The 26,942-nt window shown below is 37.4% G+C and overlaps 2 protein-coding genes across 2 annotated transcripts; both read left to right on the top strand.

Moving 5' to 3' along the window:
- Window positions 1-9,520: 9,520 nt before the first annotated feature.
- On the top strand, window positions 9,521-15,302 carry LOC108679810 (cubilin). Its single transcript, XM_047884100.1, is given in 7 exon segments — window positions 9,521-9,578; window positions 10,522-10,659; window positions 10,662-10,787; window positions 11,366-11,456; window positions 12,101-12,283; window positions 12,868-13,013; window positions 13,755-15,302. Coding segments are annotated over 7 exon segments (855 nt in total). The 3' UTR covers window positions 13,868-15,302.
- A 4,876-nt stretch (window positions 15,303-20,178) lies between these two features.
- On the top strand, window positions 20,179-24,488 carry LOC108679811. The gene is made up of 5 exons (XM_018168537.2): window positions 20,179-20,194; window positions 20,292-20,477; window positions 21,238-21,368; window positions 23,040-23,136; window positions 23,500-24,488. The coding sequence occupies exons 1-5, from the start codon at window positions 20,179-20,181 to the stop codon at window positions 23,598-23,600; spliced, it is 531 nt and encodes a 176-aa protein (XP_018024026.1). The 3' UTR covers window positions 23,601-24,488.
- The last annotated feature ends 2,454 nt before the right edge of the window (window positions 24,489-26,942 follow it).

Consider the following 26,942-nt stretch of genomic DNA (forward strand, 5'->3'; position numbering starts at 1 on the left):
GAGCGCAACAGGCCCTACCTACAACGTCTTACGTTAGGTTAGGTTAGGTTAGGAGTAGGGCCGGGGTAAGGCGCTGTATGTAGGGCCTGCTGCGCTCCGGCCAGTTGTGCTACGGCGCTGTGAAACAGTGCCTGTGACTGAACGGCGCTGTTGTGGTGGGCGCTCTGTGTCGAAAGCCGTGAAGATGCCCGGCTGCGTCACGCTCGGGAAGGTATAAGAATCGCACTGTGGACTTGGGCTATGCTGACATCTAGCTATCCACCCATTGAAACGTTATTTACTGTGTTCTTCCATACTTTGGCCATGCGTCCGAAGCTGTGTCGAGAGAATCAAAAGATTTGTTCATGAAATACTTTCCGAACATTAGTCTTAATATTTTACTGGTGAATATTTTCAAAATAGGTTTTTGTTTTTTTTAGGTACAAAGATATCTCCCTTCTCACATGCGATCGTCTCTAGTTTATAAATTAAGTTGGGCACAATGTGCATCTGCGTACGTTGGAATGACGTCACGCAATCTTTTAGTGACGTAGTGGCTAGGGCTACTGAGCATAGAGGGAGGAGTTATATGATTCATCAATCTAAATTCTAAGCCATCTTAAGCGCATCCAATATCCCCTTTTAAGAAGAGTGACGTAAAGCTAAAGGTTTGATTTTGTATTAAATATCAAACGAAGATTTAATCCTGCTAAACATTTAGACAAACTCGACACACGTAGCGTCTAGCGAAATATGCAGCTGAATATGTAAACACTGAGCACTGTTTATCGCGTAGGAGAAAATTCTAATGGACGTATATCAATGTACGCTGCAAGGCATAGCACGTACGTTCTTAACTCCGTCACTGACGATTTTTTGTGATAAACCCACCAATTATAGACGAAAAATACCGACTGCGATTTTTAACCTTCTACTCTGTTTTTATAAATTGTATGCTTTATGCCAGGGTATATTCATACATGTGTCAATATATGTATAAATATATTTTTTAGTTGTAAATTGATAAGCTCTACATTGGCGAAGCTTTTCTTAGAACCATCGAGGTAACCACTTTTTTCGATACAAAAATCGGGCGCTACGTGTACTTGGACCGCTACGCTACGTGTACTTGGTAGTTAGACCTCTTTTACGAGTTTTGATGGTACGACTGCGAGCGAAAATCACCTTCAGTTGTACTGATCTTGTGATCTGAAATGGCCTACTCATGACGAATCCCGATGATCAGTGGCCAAAATATAGGCTCAAGTTCCAGCAATGTTCCAGCCGAGACTACTCCTCTAGTCTCAGTCTGCCTGAGTGATGTCATGTGTTCCAGCAATGTTCCAGCCGAGACTACTCCCCTAGTCTATGCATTCGGCCCGCCACCAAAACTCACTCTGCATGATCTGCATGTGTCAGTCAGGACTCCAGGGCAGTCGCCAGTCAGTTGCCTGGTGGCGTTGGTCAAGTGAGGTTGTGCCGCTTTGATCTGATAGTACAGCTCAAGGTGAACCTGGTTCGCTCTGAATTACTTTCGCTGAGGCAGGAATCTAACTAGCCCTACAATGCACATAAGAGATTCTGGCAAGCTCGAAGCACATCTTTTTTATCGTTGATTTGAAAATATGGTATAAATTGAAAGCTTGTCATTAAAATTTTAACCGTTGTAAACATTTTGTGGGTTCACTTCTATGCAATTCTAACCGTCGGTACTTGACTCTTAACTCATGTACTTATTATTATTATTGTAAAACAAAGAGGCACATTAATTTATTCAATAATATTATGGATTTGATTTTTTTTTAATCTTCCAAAAATGTATATTTTCCTCATGATTAAAAAGAGTAACGCTACTGGTGATATCATTCAATATGCAATTATTGAATGAGTAAACGTACCTGGGTAACGAAAAGTATATTTAAACGANCATCAAGACCACGTCTACATCAAGACCACGTCTACATCAAGACCATGTGAATGCCTGAAAGAGTAACGAACTCGAGTAGCAGTGAAATTCTAGAAGTGCAGTCGCCGGTATGCCAGAATACCTCTGGGAGTGTCACCCAGAATATTTAAACTATTATGAATACCGCAGTTCCTACTCGTCTAAAAAGTCAGTATGAAATGTAAGCCTACTATGAGAACACGGCTGAGGGGTGAAGCTTTACCCTAGGGTTAAGTGAAGCTACGCCTATAAGTGCTTGCATGTTTGAAGAAAACCTACCCTTCTCCAGAAATTTTGTATTTTTTCAGTGCCGCTCGTAAGTTTTCTAAGCAAGACACGCACGACCTTCAAAGGAATAATGTTTGTGTTCGAGACTAGGCTGGTAAAACAGTCGGACCTTCAGCGCTATAAGGTAACGTGCCATCTTCTGGCGCCAGTTAAAAAAAATACATCAAACGTAATGTAATCATGGCGTCTTGGCAGGCGCTTGAATATATGTTAAGCGGTCTCTTGGCAGCCATGCCCGTGATAGTTGCACCTTCGCTTGATAAAAGTATCAGTGGCAATTGTACGACATCTTGGTAATACGAAATACGAAATTTTGGTAATACGAAATTTTGGCCAACGTACCAATGACAATTGTGCGACATCTTGACATCTGCAACAGCGGCAACTGTACATCTTGACAGTGGCAACAATGGCAGCTGTAAGACAACTTGGCCCACGGACCAGCGGCAACTGTACATCTTGACAGTGGCAACAGTGGCAATTGTACGACATTTTGGCCGACGCAGCAGCGGCAATTGTACCCTGACTGCCGGCTCGGCTGGACATAAACGGCGCGCGTGAAGGAATCTCTTGAATTTCTTGACTCCAGAACCCCTTTCCTTGTATGGGGTGGGGGGGTGGGGTAAGAAAAAGCGGGCGTGACGTGGCCCATGGAGTGAGGGTGTGAAGGGGGTTAATGGGTGAGGCTCCCACTGTAAGCTATGCAGTATGCATGCATGTCATTATTCATTATTGACGGGCGCTGGGGGCGTTGCTCACAGCGGGGGCCCCACAAGGTTATGTTGGGGAACGGGTGATGGGGGAGGGAAGAGGTTGGCTGAAGAAAGATTGAGACGGTATTGGATATTTCAGAATGGGCTTTTTATGTATGCTTTTTGTAATTTTATTTTTTACAGTAGAGAGGGGGAAGAATGTTCAAACGAAGTAAATTTGTATCAACTGGCATTGGAGAAATAAGAGAAAAAATATAACTCAGTATTCACTGCAGTGAGTGACAGAGAGCGCATTTTCTCGTTGAGGAAAACGTGAAGTCACGGACGGACAGACGGACGGATGGACAGACGGACGGGCGGACGGACGGACGGTCAGACGGATGGACGGACGGACATGGCGAGCACAATGGTGCATTTTTTCCATAAATGAGAAAATGCGTTAAAAAAAAGGAACACAGAGTCACAAAAAGTCCATATGTGCTGCTAATTATCGCGGTACTATCATTATCGTTACTATATTATTATCGCCACATTATCATTGTCGATATTTTATACTTATTTTCACGTTATCATTATCGTCAAACTCATCATAATTGTGATGATCAAGGAGTGTTATTTCCCCAATCAAACAACAAAAGAAATATATAAGACTTACATGACGTTCAACGTTGCCTGCACAATGTCCTGTACTAATAGAAATCATGTCGCTTGAAATGCTCTAATATGCCTACTTTTCTTCCAGATTTAAATCCTTATATTTATTTATATCCTTATTTTGTCCAGCGATCTAGAGGGACAAAACAAAGAGCCTTTTTTTATAGCCGACTAATAAATCATTTGCTATTAAAATTTATTAAATACACGATGGTAATTTAAAATAAATTAAAATATACGGTGCATTTACATATATTTACATATACGGTGCTATTTTGCTAGATATTAGCAAATATACGGTGCTATATTGCTGTGAACTATCAAATGTACAGTGCTTTTCTGTTATAAATTAGTAGAAATACGGTGTTATTTTAATATAAATTACTGAAAATACGCTGCTGTTCTGTTATCAATTTGTAGAAATACTGTGTTATTTTAATGTAAATTACCGAAAATACATTACAGTTCTGCTACAAATTAGTAGAAATACGGTGTTATTTTATATTAATTACCAAGAATACGTTGCAGTTCGGTTCTAAATTATCGAAAATACGGCGCATTAGAGCGCTGAGTGTTTCTCTGACGTCAGCGTCGCAGTGTCAGCGTCAACATGTCAGCTCTACGTCCCTGACACTGAAGATGATGTCAGCATCTCTCAGCGTCAGCGTGCTGCTGCTGCTGTCAGCATTGCGTGCTGACGCTGGATGTGGCAATAGTGAGTGACGTCTTGGGTGATATTATTAATTAATGTCAACGGTTAAGGAACGTATGAAGATAAAGATAAGATAGGGATCAAGGGTAAAGATAGGGATCAGGGTGAAGATAGGAATCTTGGTAAAGATAGTGATTCGGGTGTAAAGATAGTGATTCGGGTGTAAAGATAGGGATCAGGGTAAAGATAGTGATTCGGGTTTAAAGATAGGGATCAGGGTAAAGATTAGTATCAAGGTAACGATAGGGATTAAGGGTAAAGATAGGAGCCTGGAGTAAAGATAGGGATCTGGAGTAGAGATAGGATAGAAAAGAAACGGGGAACGGATGGAGGATAAGTAGGAAAAGTGAAGATAGGGAGGCCTGAAATTTCATTTTGAATTTTTTTCTGACACCTCCACACCTGCCAGCAGGTTATGCTGCAGGTCACTTCAGTACAGGTCCCAGCCGCGCCTCTTAATTTATTGCACAAACTCAACATTCAACGCAGCCACGCCTCTTAATTTATTGCACAAACTCAACATTCACGAAGAATTTAAATGAGTTTGCAATTTCATGACACATTTTAAACGCGCATTATAATATATAAAACTTTTTCCTGGACACAAAGTCTTGGACATTATAGTTCTATGATTTTTCATATAGATATGATTGTTTTGTAATTGTCGATGTTGAAAGGATCAATATAATTATAAATATACACTGCTGTGGCGGGAAGAAACTAATTCACAATTCAGCAATGAATTATCACGAGGAGATAAAATAAATAGACATTTTGTAAGTGGACATAGGCATACAGATAAAATAAATAGACATTTTGACATAAAAAGACATTTAGACATAAAATAGACATTTTGTAAGTGGACATAGGCATACAGATATCAGTCATTCCTATGCCTATGATCGTTCATAGGACGAGAAATTCTATAGACATACGCAAACATAGAATGTTCAGTACTGAAGAAGAAAGTATATTGAGCTTGTCTTAACCACAACTTTTCCCCAGCACCAAACATCCAGACACCTTAGGTATTTACCATATATTATATATTGTGGAACTATATATTATAAAATATTTAATAATATACGTATCATGTCATATATAACCATATACTCAACAAAATATATCCATATACACAATCACATATTACACCTTATATATGACTATCTAATCTACCAAATATAACCCTATTTTATGCCATTTGTAACCATATATCATACCATATACAGCCATAAAGTAAAAAACAACATCTAAGAACATCAACATAACAATGCAAGCCTCAACATGCAGCGTCGCAGCGCATGCGCACGGCGCCTAAAAAAAACAAAGGACACGCGCGGCCCCTCGGGGGAGGAGGAGGGGGCGATAAGCGGCCCCTCCCCCCTCTCTTTCCCATCGCCCCCCCCTCTCTCCCATCAACCATTCACATGCACGAAAATCTTTACTTGAAGTTGAATTTCATCTCATGAATGTAGCCGTCGACTCATACCTTACCGTGGGAGGAAAATTATAGGCGATTTATGTGCGGCCAGTGGAATGTTTGGACTCGCTTACGACATCCTTTATCAATGATATACAAACATGAGGATTAAAACTGCGCTAGATTTGCATAATACTTTAAAATATGCATCACATTATCTTCAGCCGTAAAATCAGTTGGTCATCTCATTCAGTATAAAAATATTTTTTAAATTCCTGGGCACAGTGGTTTCTTATTTTCTGAAGTTATATCTCTAGAAGTGAAGGTAAATCTTCTTGCGGGAGTTTTTATCTCACTTTCTCCCTCGCAAAACAATTCTATATGCTTGAATTGTCCCACAAGTGGGAGTTTCCCCACGTAGTTGCGTCTACGTGGGATTTTGTAGGCGCCCAAATGGGATCACTTTCACAGCTCGGGCACCGCCCCCCGGTTTGGGGAGTGGGGAGTGGGCCATCGGTCAAAACATTCAACTAATAATTTAAGAGCAAATAATAAATTCGACTATATCTTATTCACCATCGGTAGACATTTTGAGGCCAGATTTCCAGAGCAAAAATAATTAAAAAAAATTACTTACCTCAAAATACTTAAAATCAAACGACAGATTTTCTCGGCATTTTGTTAGCAATGATATACTTGTCTAATTTTTCGATATTATTTCAGTTCGACCTTTTAATCGACGTTTTCCTTCTTATTTTCGAATAAGACTTAACTCCGCAACATTATCTAATATCTTAGGCAACTATCAACTCACAATGCAGATTAGTTTGATCAACTTTGTTTGCGGACAGTGCAAAAAAGTGCAAAAAATCAGAACAATTCCACGAGTGTTTTTATTATTATTCTTCACAAGTTTTACCTATAATAATTAAAAATATTTCTGACTAGGAACTCACTAAAAATCAGTGTCATTCAATGCCAACACACACTCTCTTAACACGACTGATCACATAATATTTCGGTGAACGCTCGTACGGTATTAACACGTTACTTGCCACCTCTACTGTCACTTGCTACCTCTACTGTCACTTGCTACCTCTACTGTCACTTGCTACCTCTACTGTCACTTGCTACCTCTACCTCTACTGTCACTTGCTCCCTCTACTGTCACTTGCTACCTCTACTGTCACTTGCTCCCTCTACTGTCACTTGCTACCTCTACTGTCACTTGCTACCTCTACTGTCACTTGCTACCTCTACAGTACGTGAAATTAGGTACAGCTTCCTGTACAGAACTTATAAGTAGGAAAGAGTGTAGGTACTATTTATACAGTACATAAACTAGTCTTTGCCTCATCCTTGGCCGCCTAAAACACGGACAAGTCTGGAACGCGGAATTGATATTGGACAATTCAAGGCTCCTAAGTGCTGGCCTAAGCGCCATAAAAAACGTTCAATATTTCAAACAATTGCTTCTAGTCCTGAGCTCACGTACAACACTCGGTGATCATTCGTTAATGATATTACTTCGTTGCAATGTCATTACATCAGCTTATGATACTTCATTGTAAAATCATTACATCAGTTGATCATTCCATCAGCTTACAATACTTCATTGTAATGTCATTACATCAGCTGCCCTCTACCATTCGACAGTTGAAAGTATTCGTTTAAATTCTAACATTTAAATGTCAAAATTCACGTATGTATAGCTACTTAAGTACGAACAAGAATAATTGAAGAGCTCAGTATTACTAAGTAAACTCAGGTAGAGATAACATAAATGTCGTCTGCATAAGTTAGATAAACGAATGCACCTTCCTCACCGAGCGGGGATTAGGCGATGCCTCGAATTCTTATCCAACAGGTACAAAATATTGCCCAACTCTAGTCCCTAGCTCTCTTCCCCACCGCACATCCCACTCTCTTCCCCCAACTCTCTTCCCCACCACACATCCCACTCTATTCCCTAGCTCGCTTCCCCACCGCACTTCCCACTCTCTTCCCCAACTCTCTTCCCTACCACACATCCCACTCTATTCCCTAGCTCGCTTCCCCACCGCACTTCCCACTCTCTTCCCCAACTCTCTTCCCCACCGCACATCCCACTCTCTTCCCCAACTCTCTTCCCCACCGCACATCCCACTCTCTTCCCCAACTCTCTTCCCCACCGCACAGCCCACTCTTTTCCGCCAACCCTCTTCCCCACCGCACATCCCACTCTCTTTCCTAGCTCTCTTCCCCACCACACATCCCACTCTATTCCCTAGCTCTCTTCCCCACCACGCATCCCACTCTATTCCCTAGCTCTCTTCCCCACCACACATCCCACTCTATTCCCTAGCTCTCTTCCCCACCACGCATCCCACTCTATTCCCTAGCTCTCTTCCCCACCACACATCCCACTCTATTCCCTAGCTCTCTTCCCCACCACGCATCCCACTCTATTCCCTAGCTCTCTCCCCCNGTACTGCGTGGGGTACTGCGTGGGGTACTGCGTGGGGTACTGCGTGGGGTACTGCGTGTAGTACTGCGTGTAGTACTGCGTGTAGTACTGCGGCAACAGAGCTGTTTAGCGGCGGTGAGAGCAGGAGTAACATTTAGCAAAGTTTAGTCGGTCACTGTAGCTGTTGTTGTTGTTTTTGCTGTTGTCATTCCTTCTCCTGATAAGGATGTGGTTTTGTTGTTGCTGTTGTTACAGTTGATGTTGTTGCTACTGCTGCAATTGTTGCTAATTTTGTTGCAATTGTTGCTGCCGTTGTTGCAGTTGTTGCTGCTGTTGTTGCAATTGTTGCTGCTGTTGTTGCTATTGATATTGCTGTGGTTAATGCAATTGTTGCTGCGGTTTTTACAGTTGATGCTGCTGTTGTTGCTGTTGTTGCAGTTGATGTTGCTGCTGTTGCATTTGATGTTGTTGCTGCTACCATTCTACCGCATCAAGACCAGGAATTAAGCCGTAACATTCATTACATATTTCCAACAAATCCGGAAGTTATTCGGTTTATTCAATATAATCTGATTGAGTTTATAATGTATCAAATGATATAAGGTTGATACAGCAATATTGTATCCAACCTCCTGACTTACTTGAGAAAAACATATCATCAACAATGGTGTAAAAATGAACATCAATAACGTGTTAAAGAAATAAATAACGTTGTTTGCCACTCCTGGCATCATAATTTCAGTTAACATTATTACATTGTTCATAGACTCAAAAGTTACTAATAACATCGATAGTTCAAGTAAAATTAAACCTAAAAATGCAGATATATTCCCCAGTTGCTAGGGGATTATCTGGAGCTGCAAGTGTGGTGTGATCGCTGCTAGCTTTTTTGATGCAAAAACCGAACGCACTTTCGACGCGCCGGAGGGACACGAAAGCAATGCTATTGCTACCTAAATTCTAAATCAATTTTTTACTGAATTGAGTTGGAATTCAAGCGATTTCAACAGCCATGATATCCCTACTTGCATTGCTACGTTGCTACAGAACTTAAACTTCTCCACCGATTGCACTACGACTGCATAGTTTTCCACACTAAGTTTTTTACCTCATCCGCTTCTCCTACTGCCAATCTTCCCTTCCCCTTTCTCCCTCTCCTTTCTCACTCCCCTTTCCTCCATCTCCCTTTCACACCCCTTACTCCCTCCCTCCCTCTCCGTCTTGTACACACAGACTCCAGAAACTCCAGAAATAAAAAAAGGAAACTGCGTCTGAAGTGAAAGTGGTCCGCTGCCTGCATGGGAAATGCTCAAAAAATGGCATCTTCGTGTATATGGCGGCACGTGTCCCACTCGTGGCTATAATGGGCCCCAAATGCCCCATACGTGACGTGGATATTATGGGCCCCTCGTGTCCCACTCGTGGATATAATGGGCCCCAAATACCCCCATACGTGTCGTGGATATTATGGGCCCCGCGTGTCCCACTCGTGGATATAATGGGCCCCGCGTGTCCCATTTGCGGAAATTATGGGCCACGCGTATTCCACGCATCACAGGAATGTACAAACTTTATAGATGCATCAGTTGCATCGGCTGCACCTGATGCAGTATTTCATCAGCTGTAGTGCAGCCATCAGCTGAACATGAGGTGCCGCACAGGAGGCATTTTTTGCCCTCGTTAATTGAGAGCAAGAGGGGAAAAACGCAGAGATATGCAGGGGCGGTCGCAGCTGTTGATTGCAGCTGTTGATTGCAGCTGTTGGTTGCAGCTGTTGGTTGCAGCTGTTGATTGCAGCTGTTGATTGCANTATTTATTCATCGCAGTTAAGCTAGAAATAATATAATATTAATCCTATACTGAATTTGATATATTAATTGCCAAGATGTGCTAGAAATACGTTTATTAATTAAATTTAAATGATTTCATTAATTTATTCAGGCGAATTAAATGAATCAATCAGGATGTTGATTAAATATTTGCTTGTTGAGTTATTGTCTGAATTATTCCTTATTAAATTTATGTTAGAATTATCGTTTGTAAAGTTATAGTTTTAATTATCGTTGGTCAAGTTGATGCTTGACTTATTTTTCTTGAACTCCAATTTTTAACAATCATTCATCAAGTTATTCTTAGATAAATTAATCTTTTTCATGTCATCGTTTTAATTAATGCTTGTGAAGCTCAATTTCAATTAATCAATTTAATCAAATTAACTAAATGAATCAATATATTAAACTAAATTCAATTGAATTAATCAATTTAATCAGATTAAATAAATGAATCATTAGATTAAACTAAATTGAATTAAATTAATCAATTTAATGAGATTAAATAAATGAGTCAATATATTAAATATTACAGAGGTGTTCCAAGACCACCTATGCTACTTCTCTCTGAACGGCGACTCCGGGGTCATTGAGTCCCCCTCGTACCCCGCCCCCTACGCCGTGTCCCGCGACTGCTGCTACGATATACGCNTTTTTAACTGCATTTTTACTGTGCAGTGGAAGCACTGGACGTGGGGCTGGTCGCCCCCGGTGGAGGCTGTGCCACAGACTTCCTCAGCCTGCCGTCCTGCGCGCCGGAAACTGGGACAAGAATCTGCGGTAACAACACAGGACAAGTTTGTGAGTTGACATGTTCATTAATATATGTTGATAAATTAGGCTATGAATAAATAAATCTATTATGTCATTCTATGTTGATGAATATGCATGCTTACGGAAACAATTGAAAATGCAACAAATTAACTTAATTATTTTCTGGTTCAAATTTTTGAGTCCCGAAAAGTTTAAGTTTTAATTTTGTTACTTGAAGTTCAATTAAAAAGAATATTGAACATTATGCGAAACCTACAATACGTTTCGATAAATTGATTATGAGTGGAAGAATTAAACTGACAGTGTCGGCTGAATTTTTATGAGAGTTTTGTTTACGAATTAAACTTTGCATTTAATTAGATTTTCGAATAAATTTATTTTGCTCTTCATTAGAAAGTGCATGAAGTAAATTTTTAATATTTTATATAATTCACTCGTCTGTGGACACCTAGAAATAAAATGCGTGTAGCCTCTCGTCGAAACGCTCACAATTTTTTCTAGTTTTATTTTATTTGATAGTTAAGTTTGTTATCATTTGTTATTATTTGCAGGATTCTCACATGGACTTTTTCTTCATTTCTAAAAGAATTTATTTTAATTTTCAGACGAGTATCTTTACCAACCAAATGCACAGAGCATTAGGTTCTTGTTCCACACAGACGACATACGAGCGGGCCACACAGGCTTCCGTATTAGGTGTGTATATGGCAGAGAAACATCGGCACACAAATGTTGAATTTGTTTTAAACATAATGTTTGGTTTTTTTAATTGGAGGGAAATAATTATTAAGAGAAATTATTAAACGAAAATAAAAATACAATGCCAGAAAATAATGTCAATGATAATATACATATATAAACTAAAACATCAGAACACATTTGGTAAAACATTATATTATTGTGCCCAAACATACTGTACAGTGTACAACATCCATGTATTATTTGTATAGTTAGGCAGGAGTAGTTCTTTAACGCAGATATCTTATTAACAAATTTATTATTGGTATTTTTAATATGAGAGAATATCAATAAGAAACATATTGATAAGAATCACTACCTGGTCTTCAACAAAACCTTCATTAAACATGTATGTAATCACAATTATTTGTGTTTAATATTATTTTTTAATATAAAGTCACGATAATCCATGCTATTGAATATAATGCGAAAATAAATAGTTCTAATAATCCAAGTTATATTACACAATATGATTATAATAATAATGTATACTTACATTACACCTTGTAGTAATAAATAATATTATAAAATAAACTTGCAATAATCCGCATTATACCACATAATAATTATATAATATACTTACAATATATCCGTGCCTATAGGTACACACAGCTGCGCTCGTGTCCGGGTCCCTACCAGACCCAGAGTCCCCCAATCTCCCCCATCCCAGGGACGGGCCGGTCCCCATGCTACACCCGTATTAATGACCTCTCTGGGTCCATCAATACCCCATACTTCCCCAAGTTCTACCCCAACAACCTGGACTGCGTCTACGAGTTTGTCAGGTTCACAAAGTGTCTTCAATTCTTTCCTATATTGTCCTATATATATTTTCCTTTATTCCTATAGCAATATATTCTGGGAGAAAATGCAAACGATTATTAATATCATTCACATGATTAACAGTCATAATGATTACTTGAAACATTACATGCTAAATCTCATCGAAGTTCATTCTAAAGTTTATAGGTCAGAGACTCAGAGTGTAGCTTTGTCTAACCAAAGTTAAATATAAAGTTTAATTGTCAAATTACTACTTCAAAAATTAGCGGCAAAACTTTATCAAACTAGAAGATAAAATTTATTGCAGGGCAGGGTTGCCCAGTGGTTACAGTTCAGAGTACCAATATTGGCGCAGAGAGTTGCGGGTTCGATCCCAGCTCTGTGCGCCAGTTTCTGGTCAGAATCGGCAAGGAGGCCGGGCGGTTAAGCACAGCAGAATTGTAGCAGTGAGTTGCGAGTTCGAGACCGCAAAATAATGTGAATGTTCAGCGACGTTAAGAATCGGCGACAGTCCTACGGCCTAATAAACGCTGAAACCGCTATTATTATTATTTATTATTATATTAATTTCAATGCTCCTGCGCAGAGCGAGTCCTGCGTTCTGCGGCCTGCGCATGCAGCGCGTTCAGTTCGAGCTCTCGCCGCCCCTGCAGACAGTCTTCGGTGGAGCCTGCACAGACTTCCTGCACCTGCCATCCTGCGGATTCCTGTGCGGCGATATCGACTTTGCCTGTGAGATCCACAGCACGATCCTTCATGATATATAAATCGTAGTGTTATGCAAACATGTGTTTGATTGCAGGATGTACAAGACATGCTAATATTTACCGACACTGTTGGAAATAACGGTGGAAATATGGTCAAACTGGCGTTTTGATTGCCGGCCGTAACGTGAAATTCGAAATTCATTTGTTAACGTACATAAAAACGGTTACGTTGTTTTATTTTACTAGATGGTCGGCCACTAAAACGCCGGTCATACTGTTTTCCAGCGTTTTCTCGCCGTTTTTTTCGAAATTTGCAATTTCAAATTCGGAAACTTAAGAACGATCTGAAAAGCCTGGGCAAATTCTTACAATATTATATGATTAGGCCTTGTACGTTGGTACCCACGACCACATGCAGTGGTGCACCGCATTTAAAAACCGTATTAAATTATTTTTATTTTTTTATTAAATTATTTAAATTTGTTAAATTTGATTAAATTTAAACTTATGAAACTCATTTGATACAAGATAAATGTAGGCAAAATTTACGATCTGATTTGGAAGACATGTACATCACAGTCAACGGCCTCGCAGATGCATCGCATTACAACAATCCTTCTCGTGACTCCTGATGGACAGTTGCGTATCCTAAATACTCACTAGACCACACATAGGACGCACAGCAAATTTTGACATATACTCAATAGATAATATATTGAAGGATGCCTCTTAAGGATTCTCGTTTTCACAAGTTTATTTCCCTCAGGGATTGTTGAATTTCAACCTGGAGCGACCAGCCTCAAGTTTCATTTCCACTCCGACGAAGAAGCGAGATTCAACGGCTTCAGGATTACCTTCGAGCAAGTCACGCAGTGCTGATACTGTTAATTACCTTCGAGCAAGTCACGCAGTGCTGATACTGTTAATTACCTTACTTGTAAATCAGACGAATGGCTGTCTCAGAAACAGTAATAGTATTGAACTAGTATGACTTGAATGAATGAGCGGCATCTCTGAGTTATTCACTATTAAATAAATGTATGCGCTAGTGACAATGTTTTGTAGCATAAAGAATAACTATGTTGATTTAGTAACATCATTGTAGTTTTGTAGTGTGAAGTCGTACATCCGAACCTAAAAGACACATCGCGTGGCTGCGAGAGCCGCCCAATAAGCAAGGTCATTTTACGCTAATGAGATTCACATCAAATAACGATAACTTATCAATAAATTCTTAAATTACACTGATATTAAGGCAGTGGATGCCATCAAGATAATGTGCATATCTCAGTTAAGAAAGACTTAATACTCACAGTTTTAAGTAAACATTAAAACAAAGATATTCAGCTTTCAAGTTTTCAAGTGCGTTAAGAAGGCTGGACTAAAGGTAATTGTAATCAATTACGAAGTTGATGTTAGGCTTCGCTTTTTTTCAAGTAAACCTTTACCTACATTGTATTTTGCTCAAAATCATTAGTAATCTTTGACTTATCTTAAATTGAATGAGTGTTTAAGTTGAGAAAAATGGAATGTCTTGAAACGCTTATGAAGGAAATAAAACGTTAATAAATATTATCGTCGAAACTCGTGAAACGAAATCGTGCCAAACTAAAGATAAAAATTTATCTAAACTGTAGATTTAAGTTTAGATAAATGAAAAAATCTCAGAAATCACGCACGTGATTTCTGGGTGTATTGCTTTTTTTTAATATTTCAAATATATGTAAAGTAAGCAATTGTAGAACGTCAGTTACAGCTTACGGCGTACACGGAGCTCAAGATAATGGACAAATCAGAAAAATGGATGGATCAAATTGTTCAAATCGTGACACAATTTAGCCCCGTAGCACTGATACGCCCCATCGCCGTGCCATACTGGGCCAGAATGCCCAACACATGGGCAACACGTGCATCGCCTTACGGACAAAGGCCCACTCATTTGTATGAGTATCACACGAAGTAACGTCGATGTCGTCGACAAATACGTCGTGATCTAATAATGTCTAATAATAATGTGATAACAGGGGTTATCAAACTGGGGTAAATTACCTTAGAAGTAATGTTCGAATTTCCCAGAGGGTAATGGAGGGTCGACATCGAAATTCAACACTGGTAACATTTGTGAAAAGGCAACATTCATATTGTGCTGTTGCAAATAGGGTAAGAAGAAGAAAATTTTTTGAAATCAGTGCCTTAACTAATGTAGTTAAAGTACTTATTTAAAACATTCTTTCATGCCGGTCAGTGGCGATGCAACTGCCGGGAAGTGACGTCATTCCATGTAATGTTATTCATAATAAAGTAGCAGCGCTATTTCATAATTTTTATTCTCTACCTACTTCGATATTAAAGAAGTGCGACACACAAATGAATGATCATAAACAGGGGGTCCTGATTCCAGATCTATGAATGATCCAAAATAATGGAATGTTTCTGAATAAATGAATTAGCCTGAATTTGTGAATGGTCCTAAATTAGGAATCGTCAATAAAAGAATTATCTTAATATAAAGGAGGTCCTGAAATTGGAATGATGCTAGATTTATAAATGATCCTAAATAAGGGGAATGTATCTGAATAAAAGAATTGGCCTAAATTTGTGAATGGTTCTGAAGGGAATCATCCTCAATAAGAGAATGATCATAAATAATTAAGATAATCATCTAGAATAAGAGATGAAGATGAAAAGTCAATACTGAAACGGAGCGACAACTTAATATTGTTTGCTTTTCTTTAGGAAATTTATTGCAAAATTTCTGCTTCTGTAATTGTTTGAACGCCAAAATCTTCTGAACGCTATAAAAAAATCGGTTGCTAAATAAATAAATTATCTTCAATTAAAATTATTTATAATCGATTTAATGCTTAAACGGCCCGTCATAGATACAAGGAATCGCTGTGGGAACGGAAGTTTTAATACAAATTTAAAAATGTAATTTCTTCATCATGATTTGTAAGCCTAGAAATATCAACTCAATCCGAACAGCGTTTACTTCCTGCTTGTATTTCCGAGTCTAAATTTAAGCTAATTCTACCAATTCTTCCCTTGAATAAAAAAGTTTTGAATAAATATGAACTTTGAATAAAAGTAAACACTTATAATTTTATTTCTTCTAAAAGCTGAGCTTTTATGCGATATTCTCATGTACCCTGACTGCCTTCAATTAAGTACAATGTACTATTTATAAAGACGTTATTTTTTTGAAAAAAAGTGCCCGGAAAGTTCCCAATTTTATAGGGTCAGCAGATTTAATTTAAAATATGCATTAATTATGGGTTAATTTGAAATATTATGGCACGATATTCGAAAATCGTTATTTTTCTTACGCAAAAAATGTCAAGAAAATTCACCAGTTTACAAAGGAGAAATTTTTTATTTAAAATGTTGTTTATTCATTGCGAATTTGTTTTCTTTTTAAGGTAATTTAAATGTGAAATTAAATTCATTTTTTAAATAATTGTGATCGGTTCTTTTTCTTTAGGCCAATCACAAGCTCTCATACTCGGCTCTCTTACAATTATAATTAATAATTATTTTAAATATACCTAATATTTTCTCGATTATAACAGATATTTCGATACCATATTAGAGTGATTATTATTCACGAATTATTACAGAGAACTTAAATGTAGAATAATGCTGATTGAAAAAAAATTTCAAAACGAACTCGTTTTCAGCGCAAGCCGGTTACAAAGATCTTTTTCACCAAAATCGAATACATGAATTTCGCTTAAAGTTTCTTGACGTTGTCTTCTCAGGAGGAAAATACGCAAATTTGTTTGTATTTCTGGCGGAAATGAAAAGAAGGTAATTTTTGGTTGGCATGAGCGGCTACGTCACCTGCAGTCTTGTCCGCTGATATTCAGTTTCCGGCGATGCTTAGGAGGCGGAAATTGGGCTCGGTATGGTGGCCAGAGGTTGCCAGATGGGCTGAAATGGCCTACAGTCCGCGAACGAAAAAGGCCAAAAAAGGCCCACCGTACAATATTTACCAGTACATTTTTAGGCTGCGGTGCAAAAAATCTATTTTGGTTGTAATATATAAAATACAATTAGGACAGAAGGACGTTGATAGAATTTAAGTACGAATAACTTTGGCAACAGTTCACTCATCTGTTGATATGTAATTAATTCATAATTATCGCTCAAATTTGTAAAAACTTTTGCCCAAGCCAATATTGGCCATGATGGGAGAACATATTTTTTAGTTTTCTTGGAAGAAACACAATATTGAAGTATGTACAGAGTATTAAACCGAAATTTTGCTGATAAATGAGCACACCGGTCTCCCGTTTATTCTACCATATATTTTTTCATTTATCAAATCTTCATTTACCAATTATTTATAATTAGTCCACTTTCCTGCTTTCCGCGCACTCACAAATTCGATAATTCAACAGTGCCTTATTAAACATCTGACTCATTTTCAAGTGTATGTACACACATGTTTAGTCATTCATTTCTGTTTGTACTCACATATTCATTCATTTACCAGCGCATGTACTCACATATTCATTCATTTACCAGCGCATGTACTCACATATTCATTCATTTACCAGCGCATGTACTCACATATTCATTCATTGCTGCGTAAAAAACCTACAATTTAGTAAAGTTGCTGCCTTGCGCGAAACTTCACTCCGGATGTTTCGGTCGCGCCGGTACAGCGCCCGCGGTACAGAACCAGATAAGAAAACGAAACGTTGGTAATTAGTGGTAATAACTCCTGCCTTTCTTTGTCAACACCTCAACCACTACTCAGACACCTCGTCTATTTGTTTATGTTGACGTGCATGGTGGTGGTGCAAGGTGGTGGTGCATGGTGGTGGTGCATGGTGGTGATGGGTTGTGACGTCACAATTGGGTCTTTCCCGTCACTTTCACAGCGAGACGAGACGTTTCCCTGCCATTTTTTTGAGTCCCGCTTCCTGTTTTTGCTGAAGATATTCGAATATATTAGGAGGACCTGCAGCGCCCTGTTGCCAGACTCGCTCGAGAAACTTTACGAGGAAGACTTCGTCTTTGTAAGCTCCTCGAGAACATTTGTTTTATATTATTTATTGTGAATCTTCGTTACCGTTACAAGTAATCTGCGTTACCGTTACAAGTAATCTGCGTTACCGTTACAAGTAATCTGCGTTACCGTTACAAGTAATCTGAGTTACACTTACGAGAACAAATCAAAGTCGTCACCGGAGCTGTTGAAGCAACTTCGCGATTCACTCTTCATCCAGTCTTCAAGTATTCAAAATATATTCCTGCTCCTAGAAAATCTTGGTGGATATTCATAAATTTTCGAGTAATTCTAGTATTCAAGTGATTCTTGAGGAATGGTACTAGGAGGAACAGTCGGACCCATGCGTCACACGGACGTTGCACGCGATGTAAGTTCTGTCTCTTATACACATCTAGATGTGTATANTACGTGAACTTATGCCGCTACGTGTACTTAGACCGCTACGTGAACTCATGCCGCTACGTGTACTTAGACCGCTGCGTGAACTTATGCCGCTACGTGTACTTAGACCGCTACGTGAACTCATGCCGCTACGTGTACTTAGACTGCTGCGTGAACTTATGCCGCTACGTGTACTTAGACCGCTATGTGAACTTATGCCGCTACGTGTACTTAGACCGCTACGTGAACTTATGCAACTACATGTACTCAAAAGCGAGTTCTGAAAGCCAGGCAGAGAAGCATGACACCAGATACATGAAACAAGAGAGAAATAAAAATTCTTACACTAATGCATGCAAATCTTAATGAAATTTCAGTTTGTAATGAAATGATGCTTACGGCCACTCAGTCCGGCAGCTCTTTCATCATTTTGTGAAACTTTAGAGTAAATTAAAGCTAGTATATAGCACCTATAGCATGAACCAATTGAAGCTAGTATAGTACCTATGGCATCTACCAATTGAAGCTAAAATATTACCTATAGCATTTACCAATTAAAGCTAGAATAGTACTATAGCATCTACTAACTAACGCCGGAATAGTACCTATCACATCATCCGCTTAACTATTTTTGAGAATACGGCCGCTGATTCATAACTAAATGCTTTCAAAATGAACTCGCGTGCCGGAAATGTTCAAAAGTATGAAGCTAGGACAGTGCAAAGCTAGGGCATACAGACGGCATGTGCGTGCACCGACCATTAGCTTGCATTGTGTAGGGGAGATGTGCGAAGAGTACATGTGAACTGCATTTACAGTACAAATATATACACCGCAACTATCGCTTAACCATATTCTGCATGGTAGCTGGCGTTATTATATAACTGCGTACTCCTCATACACTAAAAATATTCTCGTTATATTCTTGCATGCTTCTATAGCCAATGGATCATAAGTTTAACCGTCCGCTGATGTTAAAAAGTGCGTTGAGCGAACACTGAAAAAAATCGACGGGCAAAAAGGTTAGTGTTAGGCACAAACTTATTCACAGTACAGCACAATCTGGCCTAACAAACGTCCAGTGAATGAACACAAGTTCTACGAATTCACCCTCAGTGACCCTTTGAGAAAAAAATTTCAAGCAATATTACTTCCTTCATGAAGTCGCAGAGGTTGTAAACGACCATTATACTCGTATATAAGCCACTATTTTGTTTAATAAAGATACACTTTAAAATTCTTAGAATGGATAGGCGGAAATACTCTGTAAAGTTATTGTTCGATGTGTTAAAATTTAAAAATGATAAATAAAGTTTTTGTAAGATATTTATGTCCCATTGCTCACGATTAAAGACAGATTGCGTCGCAGTGCAGAGATAGCAACAGTGTGGGCAACAGGCGCGCTTACTGTTATTCCTGTTACTGCAGTTGTTTGTTATTCTGGGAACTGAAACTAGGGCTTATGATTCTTAGAAGCTAATCATGAACTACGCTGACCTTTTATTAAGAGCACGCATGTTTTTTTGAGGCACTGCAGCATAATTCGATGTAACAGGAGTGTAATTCAACTTTATTCATTGAATAGTGAAAAAAAATTCGAGTCGCAAGAAAAATATCAGAGTACTCAGAATAATCTTAGAATCGTGAGAATACAATAAGAGAAACTACCATAAAAGTTTTACAATACTTGAACCTTGCTACTTATAAGTTACAGTAATAAGAATAATATACATTAATAACGCGTTCAATCATCGCACATTAATTGTCATGTAGCAGTACTGTCTTGATAACAATGACTTCTTTACACTGTAAGATGAGTAACCGTGAGGTTGACGTACTATCTTCACTACCGCGACTCAATAATATTATTACAATTTAACTAAAAAGTTAGTTTTATTTTCGCAGTTGGCCTTCAGAGGCCGAGGGTGCAAGGGCATTTCGTGCTGCTACTGGCCGGCGAGTCCAACCAGGTACTGAAGCTGGTGCAGCGTGCTGCTGGTGCTGCTGGTGCTGCTGGTGCTGCTGGTGCTGCTGGTGATGCTGCATACATCATCCAGAAAGGCTATCGATCCGCGGACAACAACAATGATGGTGAATAAACGAGTTTTATTAGATGAGTCAATTGCTTTCTCTTTGCTTTGTATTATGAGTAAATTTGAGCCTTTGTACCGTCCGTGCAATTCAGACAAATGAGCGAGACTTTTTCGAAATATCGATGTCATTTTTGCTTTTGCTTGGGTCATCTAGAACTAGTTTTGCGTGCAAAATTACGTGTTTTTTTGCAATGCTGTGGGTAAGAGAGCGCGTCACTATTAGGACAATATGAGCCATTCATTTCTCTGATTATGAAAATTCGTTTACTGTTTCTTCTGAACGTGATAGAAACATTCAGAGATAGCGCACGTTCACAAACTTAATAGCACGATTTTAACACTAGGTAAATTATTATTATTTATTTTACAACATTATTTTGATAATCGGCGAGTTCATTTTTCTTCGTGTGCCTACCGGGTTTTGTTTCTATTAAACTTGAGTAATTTTCTAATTAATTTTTCCAAACTACTAAAATTTTGATTTAAAATTATAGCTTGAAAATTTGGAAATTGTAAAATTTACATTTTCGACTCCGTGTATTGACATCAAGTTATCAATATTAGTTGTGATGATAGTTTATTAACCATTTCTTAAATTTAAAATTTCGACTCCGTACATAAACATCAAGTTATCAATATTAGTTGAAGTGATGATCGGTATTAACCATTTCTTAAATTTAAATTTTCGACTCTGTGTATAAACATCAAGTTATCAATATTAGTTGTGATGATAGTTTATTAACCATTTCTGAACTTAGAATGCATGGTCGTGACGAGTTACATCACGTCCCCTCGCCTCCCCTCATCCCCCGTCCTCGTTACCGTCGAGAGCCTCCACCACAGAGGAGCCTTCGTCACCTCCCCCACCAGGGGGCAGCTTGCGGTCCAGGTAACCAAATTAAATTATGGTCTTGATTACGCCACTTAATAATAATAAACGATGGGGAGCATTAAATACTATTATTTATCTCTATTAGTACTATAAAATTTTATATGTACAATATATTAATTAACAATATGTTACACGATTTACATATTAATAATAAACGATGGTAGCGTAAAATATTATTATTTATCTATATTAATACAAAAATAAATTATATATAATATATTATTTAAAAATATTTTACGCGACTTAATATTAATAAACAATGGGTAGCATTGAATATTATTATTTATCTATATTAACACTATAATATATTATACATAATATATGAATTAATAATATTTTACGCGACTTAATAATAATAAACGATGGGTAGCGTTAAATATTATTATTTATTTATATTAATACAAAATATTTTACGCGACTTAATAATAATAAACGATGGGTAGCGTTGAATATTATTATTTATCTATATTAATACAAAAATAAATTATATATAATATATTATTAATACTTTATGCGACTTAATAATAATAAGCGATGGGTAGCGTTATATATTATTATTTATCTATAATAATACAATAATATGTTATATATTCAATATATTACCTACTAATAATAAACGACCTACTAATAATAAACGAAGGGTTGCGTTAAATATTAAATAAATATATATATACGATGTCGATACGATATACGATGTATATATATACGAGGTATATATTTACGATGTAAATATATATACGATGTCTTTGAATACGATGAATAAAATTAATAATTAATGAAAAAAGAATAATAATGATTTAAAAAAGTGTTGAATGGTTAGATCCCACCTGAAGATAAATAACGTCGAAATGACGTTGAAATAACGTTCAATCGAGGTAATGTCAACATTACAACGTTAATTCAATGCCAGATGCTTAATTGAATGTTACTCGCGAATATCTCAATGTTATGAAAAAATATACGCAAAAATAATTCATATAAGAGTGAAAATAAAATGTTCGTAAAATTGTAGCCGAGTTAGGAAAAGTACACATTTTTCGAACGAATCTAAGGCAAACAAGTACTTTCTATAATTACAATAGTACCGTATTATTTATACGGTACCATATATCTTTCTTCCTCTAATTATTGCATTATAAAACATGGGTAAAGAATTCTTATTATTATTAGATTTATTCCAATATTATGTTCCTCGATTGAGCGGGCAATCATTAATCTTCACTGCTAACGTGTTACGTTTGCTTAAACGTTAGAGAGTTTAAACGTTATANAAACTTTATAGAGTTAAACACTATATATTTTATACATTACATCGTTTAAGTGCTATGTTGTTTAAATTCTACATAGTTTAAACGTTATATATTATAAACTATATATGGTTTAAACGTTATACATTTTAAATGAAAAGTTTAAACATTATATAGTTTAAACTATATATAGCTTAAACATTATATATTTTGAACGATATATAGTTTAAACGAAATATATTTTAAACTATATGTAGTTTAAACATTATATAGTTTAAACGATATACTGTATAGCTTAGACATTATATATTTTGGATGATACATAGTTTAAACGATATATATTTTAAATGCTATATAGATTAAGCTATATATTTACACGATATATAGTTTAACCGTCATTCTCGTCCGCGTTTCCCCTCAGACGAGCGGCACGCCCCCCTCGCTGGCAGACGACCCTCGAATGTTCCAGATGGTGCAGGGCGAGGGCGGCGGCATGCAGCTCGTTCATCATGGCTCAGGTCAGTTATATGTCGAAATTTTTTTAAAATATTGTTACTAAATTATTAAGTTCCTTATTTTAGGAATAGATTTCTTCTAAATTTTATTTGGCAATGCACGCAATGAAAATAGTGATACAAAAGTAAAAAAATTTTGTGCGTTGAAATTCAACATTGTTTTACGGATTCTCTATTGCCAATGCACGCAATAACAGGCGTATTTATTAATAAAGTAAAGAAATTCATAATTTTTTTGCTAATGCACGGAATAAAAGGGTGTTACTAATGTAAATAAATAAAGTTGAAAATGAATATTTTCTTGTAGATTCTATATTGTTGATGGACGCATTTTAAACATTATTGATTTTGTTATTGGTTGTCCAGGACTGGCGGTGAGCCACGCCGGCGCGTCGCTTACCCTCGTCACCCTCACGTCGCGACCCTCACTGGAGCTTGAATTTAACCTTCTGCCCTGTGGGTCGTAGCGCTGGGTTGTGACTTGCAATCTCGTTTTAATTAACGTGGAAAAAATCTATGTCTTGAGTTAATTGTAGAATTTTCTGTGAAAATGGGCGTGTGATTGTTAAATGTCATGAATTTTGCAATTCTTTCTATGAAATTTTTAGTGAAACGTCGTGGTGTCTTTAGCACAAAAACTAGATTTTTCTGGCCATTTAAATTAATTTAATGTTAATATTTATAGAATGTATACATTTCTTAAAATTCTCCTTCAAAGAATGTGTTTTAAATTATAATTTTCCGTTTAAATAAAAATTTTGAGAAATGAAATTAATAACACAAGAGCGATGCGAGGAATGAAAGTGTTGTGCAAAATAAATACGTTATGAAAAATAAACATCTTGTGAAAGATAATAAACATATTGTGGAAAATAAACGTTTTGTAAGAAAAAAAAACGTGTTGTAAACGTTAGGTTAGGGAAAAAACAAACACCACGTGTCGTAGGAATATATATACTTGGTAATGACAGTACATGTTATTGATTTATAAAAAAGTTTTCTGTACATCACTTCGTATGACCTTTGTTGCGGTAAATTTCAGCGCAACTAAATCCTTCGTACACCAAAAATAAAGTGTTCTGCTTACATCCATCAATAAGATATCTAGCTTATCTCCAACAGCAAAATATCCAGCTTAGCCCCAAAATTACGATGTCCAGCTTATAAATAACCAGACATAAACAGGTTAAAATTCTGCCGCTTCATTTTTACCAGGTTTTCCATAGACAAAATGTTAGAAAGGTTCATTTCTGCTGATGAGCAATATTCTTCGGCCGCATTGTGTTCAAGGGACATTGCATTGATTCTAACTTATGTACAAATCCTCATTTAAATATATTTTATTATCATTCCTATTTCGTCTATATTATTCCAAAATTATACCAACTAAGCTATGTACACAAAAGCTTTGAGGGAAAACTGCATAAATGACATGGCGCGAGTAAAGCATTAAGATAAATGTGATCGATTAAGATGAATGGGAGCATTAGAATTAATGTGATGCATTAAAATAAGTGTGAAGCATTGAAATAAATGTTAAGATAAATATGATGGATTATGACCAATGTGATGCATTAAGATGAATGTGATGGAATCAAACGAAAGTGATGTACTAAGATGATTAAGATGATTGAGGATATGAGTGATGCAGTAGAAGGAAGATGGTGTAAAGTGAAGCAGAAGATGGCGGAAACTGAAGCAGAGAAGAGACGTGAATTGTCGCGAATGCATTAATAGCGCACAAGTGTGTCAGTAATAGCGCACAAGTGGGTCAGTAATATCGCACAAGTGTGTCAGTAATATCGCACAAGTGTGTCAGTAATATTGCACAAGTGTGTCAGTAATATTGCACAAGTGTGTCAGTAATATCGCACAAGTGTGTCAGTAATAGCGCACAAGTGTGTCAGTAATATCGCACAAGTGTGTCAGTAATATCGCACAAGTGTGTCAGTAATATTGCACAAGTGTGTCAGTAATATTGCACAAGTGTGTCAGTAATATCGCACAAGTGTGTCAGTAATAGCGCACAAGTGTGTCAGTAATATCGCAGGTTTGTGTATGACACTGCGATGTTACACCCAAAAAAATTAGTGTTACTTAGTACGAATAGCGATCAAATACAAATAGTGTTACTTAGTACAAATTTTGCGTATGTGTGGGTAAATTTTTACCCAGTTTGTCCCTGCCAACGGGCATAAAAGTGCTACTTCAAGAAATTGGGCCACTATTTAGACAATGTGACCCATTTATTTTTCTACGATATTGAAGGTTATTTAGAGCGACCCGAAGAACTAATCCCGTGTAGCTATCCGAAGTGTCAGAAGCAATAAGAATAACAACAACAACACAGCAACACACAGAGGAGTCTTTCATAAGCGAGCCTCTAGTACAGCACTCGTATGGCCATGTGAACATCACACAGATGTGTTCTTGTATATCGTGCGCCCAATGTTCCTACGGCCGCCTTGTTTGTTTGTGTTCTGTAAGCCAACTACGGGTTTGTTTTGTATTTTCCATTGTTCCGACTACAAAACTTGTATTCCACACAGGCACTTGTATACTTGTATATTTTGCATCTAATATTGGTTATATATAATTGTTTTGTGTTCTGTATGTTCATTTTCCTAGTATACGAATATTAAGCGTTTCAAGTTGAAGCAAGATGATCCAGTATAGATCTCAAGTTCCATATATTTCTTTCATTGTATGTGTATCTGTGTATTCTGATATGACCTTGCACCACAAACGAGTATGTGTACTTGTATATTCTGAGTATTGAGTTCGGGGAGGCTGCGCTTAGGCCTCTTTTGAGTGCATGAAATAGGCGTTGTGTAGAGTGTGCATACGTCAGCCTTGTGTGGAGTGTGTGTTTGTATTAGTGCATTCTGATTACAGGCCTTTACACTGCGCTGGTGTCTTTGTATATAGCGTTATGTGAGAGTGTGACTTGATAATGGTTCGTTGTTCGGGTAAGTTTGAAGATTTCCATTGAAATTTGACGTTGGGTTTTGTTAATTAATGAGAGAGGTAATTAATGAGAGAGGTAATTAATGAGAGAGGTAATTAATGAGAGAGGTAATTAATGAGAGAGGTAATTATGAGAGAGGTATTGAATGGAGATGAGTTAAGTAATAGAGGTGCAATGTTTATTCTGGGGCATTTTGTTGCAACACAGGGAACAGTTACAGAATGTGTAGAAGAAACATTTGAGAAAAATTTTCAATAATGTGATACTATACATTTGAGATAAAGTCATAGCCTATTAAAAGATTAAGTACAGGGCCTTAGTAATTAAGTGTAGTATAGGGGCAGGTATGATGCGACCAAATCACGCTTCCGAAATGAACTATTCAAATTTAACGATTTGTTACGCCATAAAAATATACACTATAGCCGCGCACCACCCACACGATCACAGCGGACCACATTTAAATTAAAACCTACTTAAAGCGCTAATAAATTGCTCATTAAATATGATTAAATGCAATTAACACTTCATAATAGCGGCTAATTTGGTATTAGTTGATGTTACGCACTCGGTACCTAATGGTACATGAAATCTACAAATGGTACTCGATCACATAATGGTTGGGATCCATTGCCCTACAATAATGTAAGCGAAGGTATTCACCTACTTCATGAATGTACAACACTAACTTTAAGTACAATAAATGCCCAGCAAGTGGATAAGTGAAGTAACTCTTCCTGAAAATTTGCCTGCTTATTACTTGTATTTGTGTAAGATATATTAGCACACAACCCAAATAAGGACGAGAAAAACCAACACAAACTTGTCGGTTTGAACGTGG

The sequence above is a fragment of the Hyalella azteca genome, unplaced genomic scaffold, assembly GCF_000764305.2.
Source record: "Hyalella azteca isolate HAZT.00-mixed unplaced genomic scaffold, Hazt_2.0.2 contig14630, whole genome shotgun sequence".
NCBI lineage: Eukaryota > Metazoa > Arthropoda > Malacostraca > Amphipoda > Hyalellidae > Hyalella > Hyalella azteca.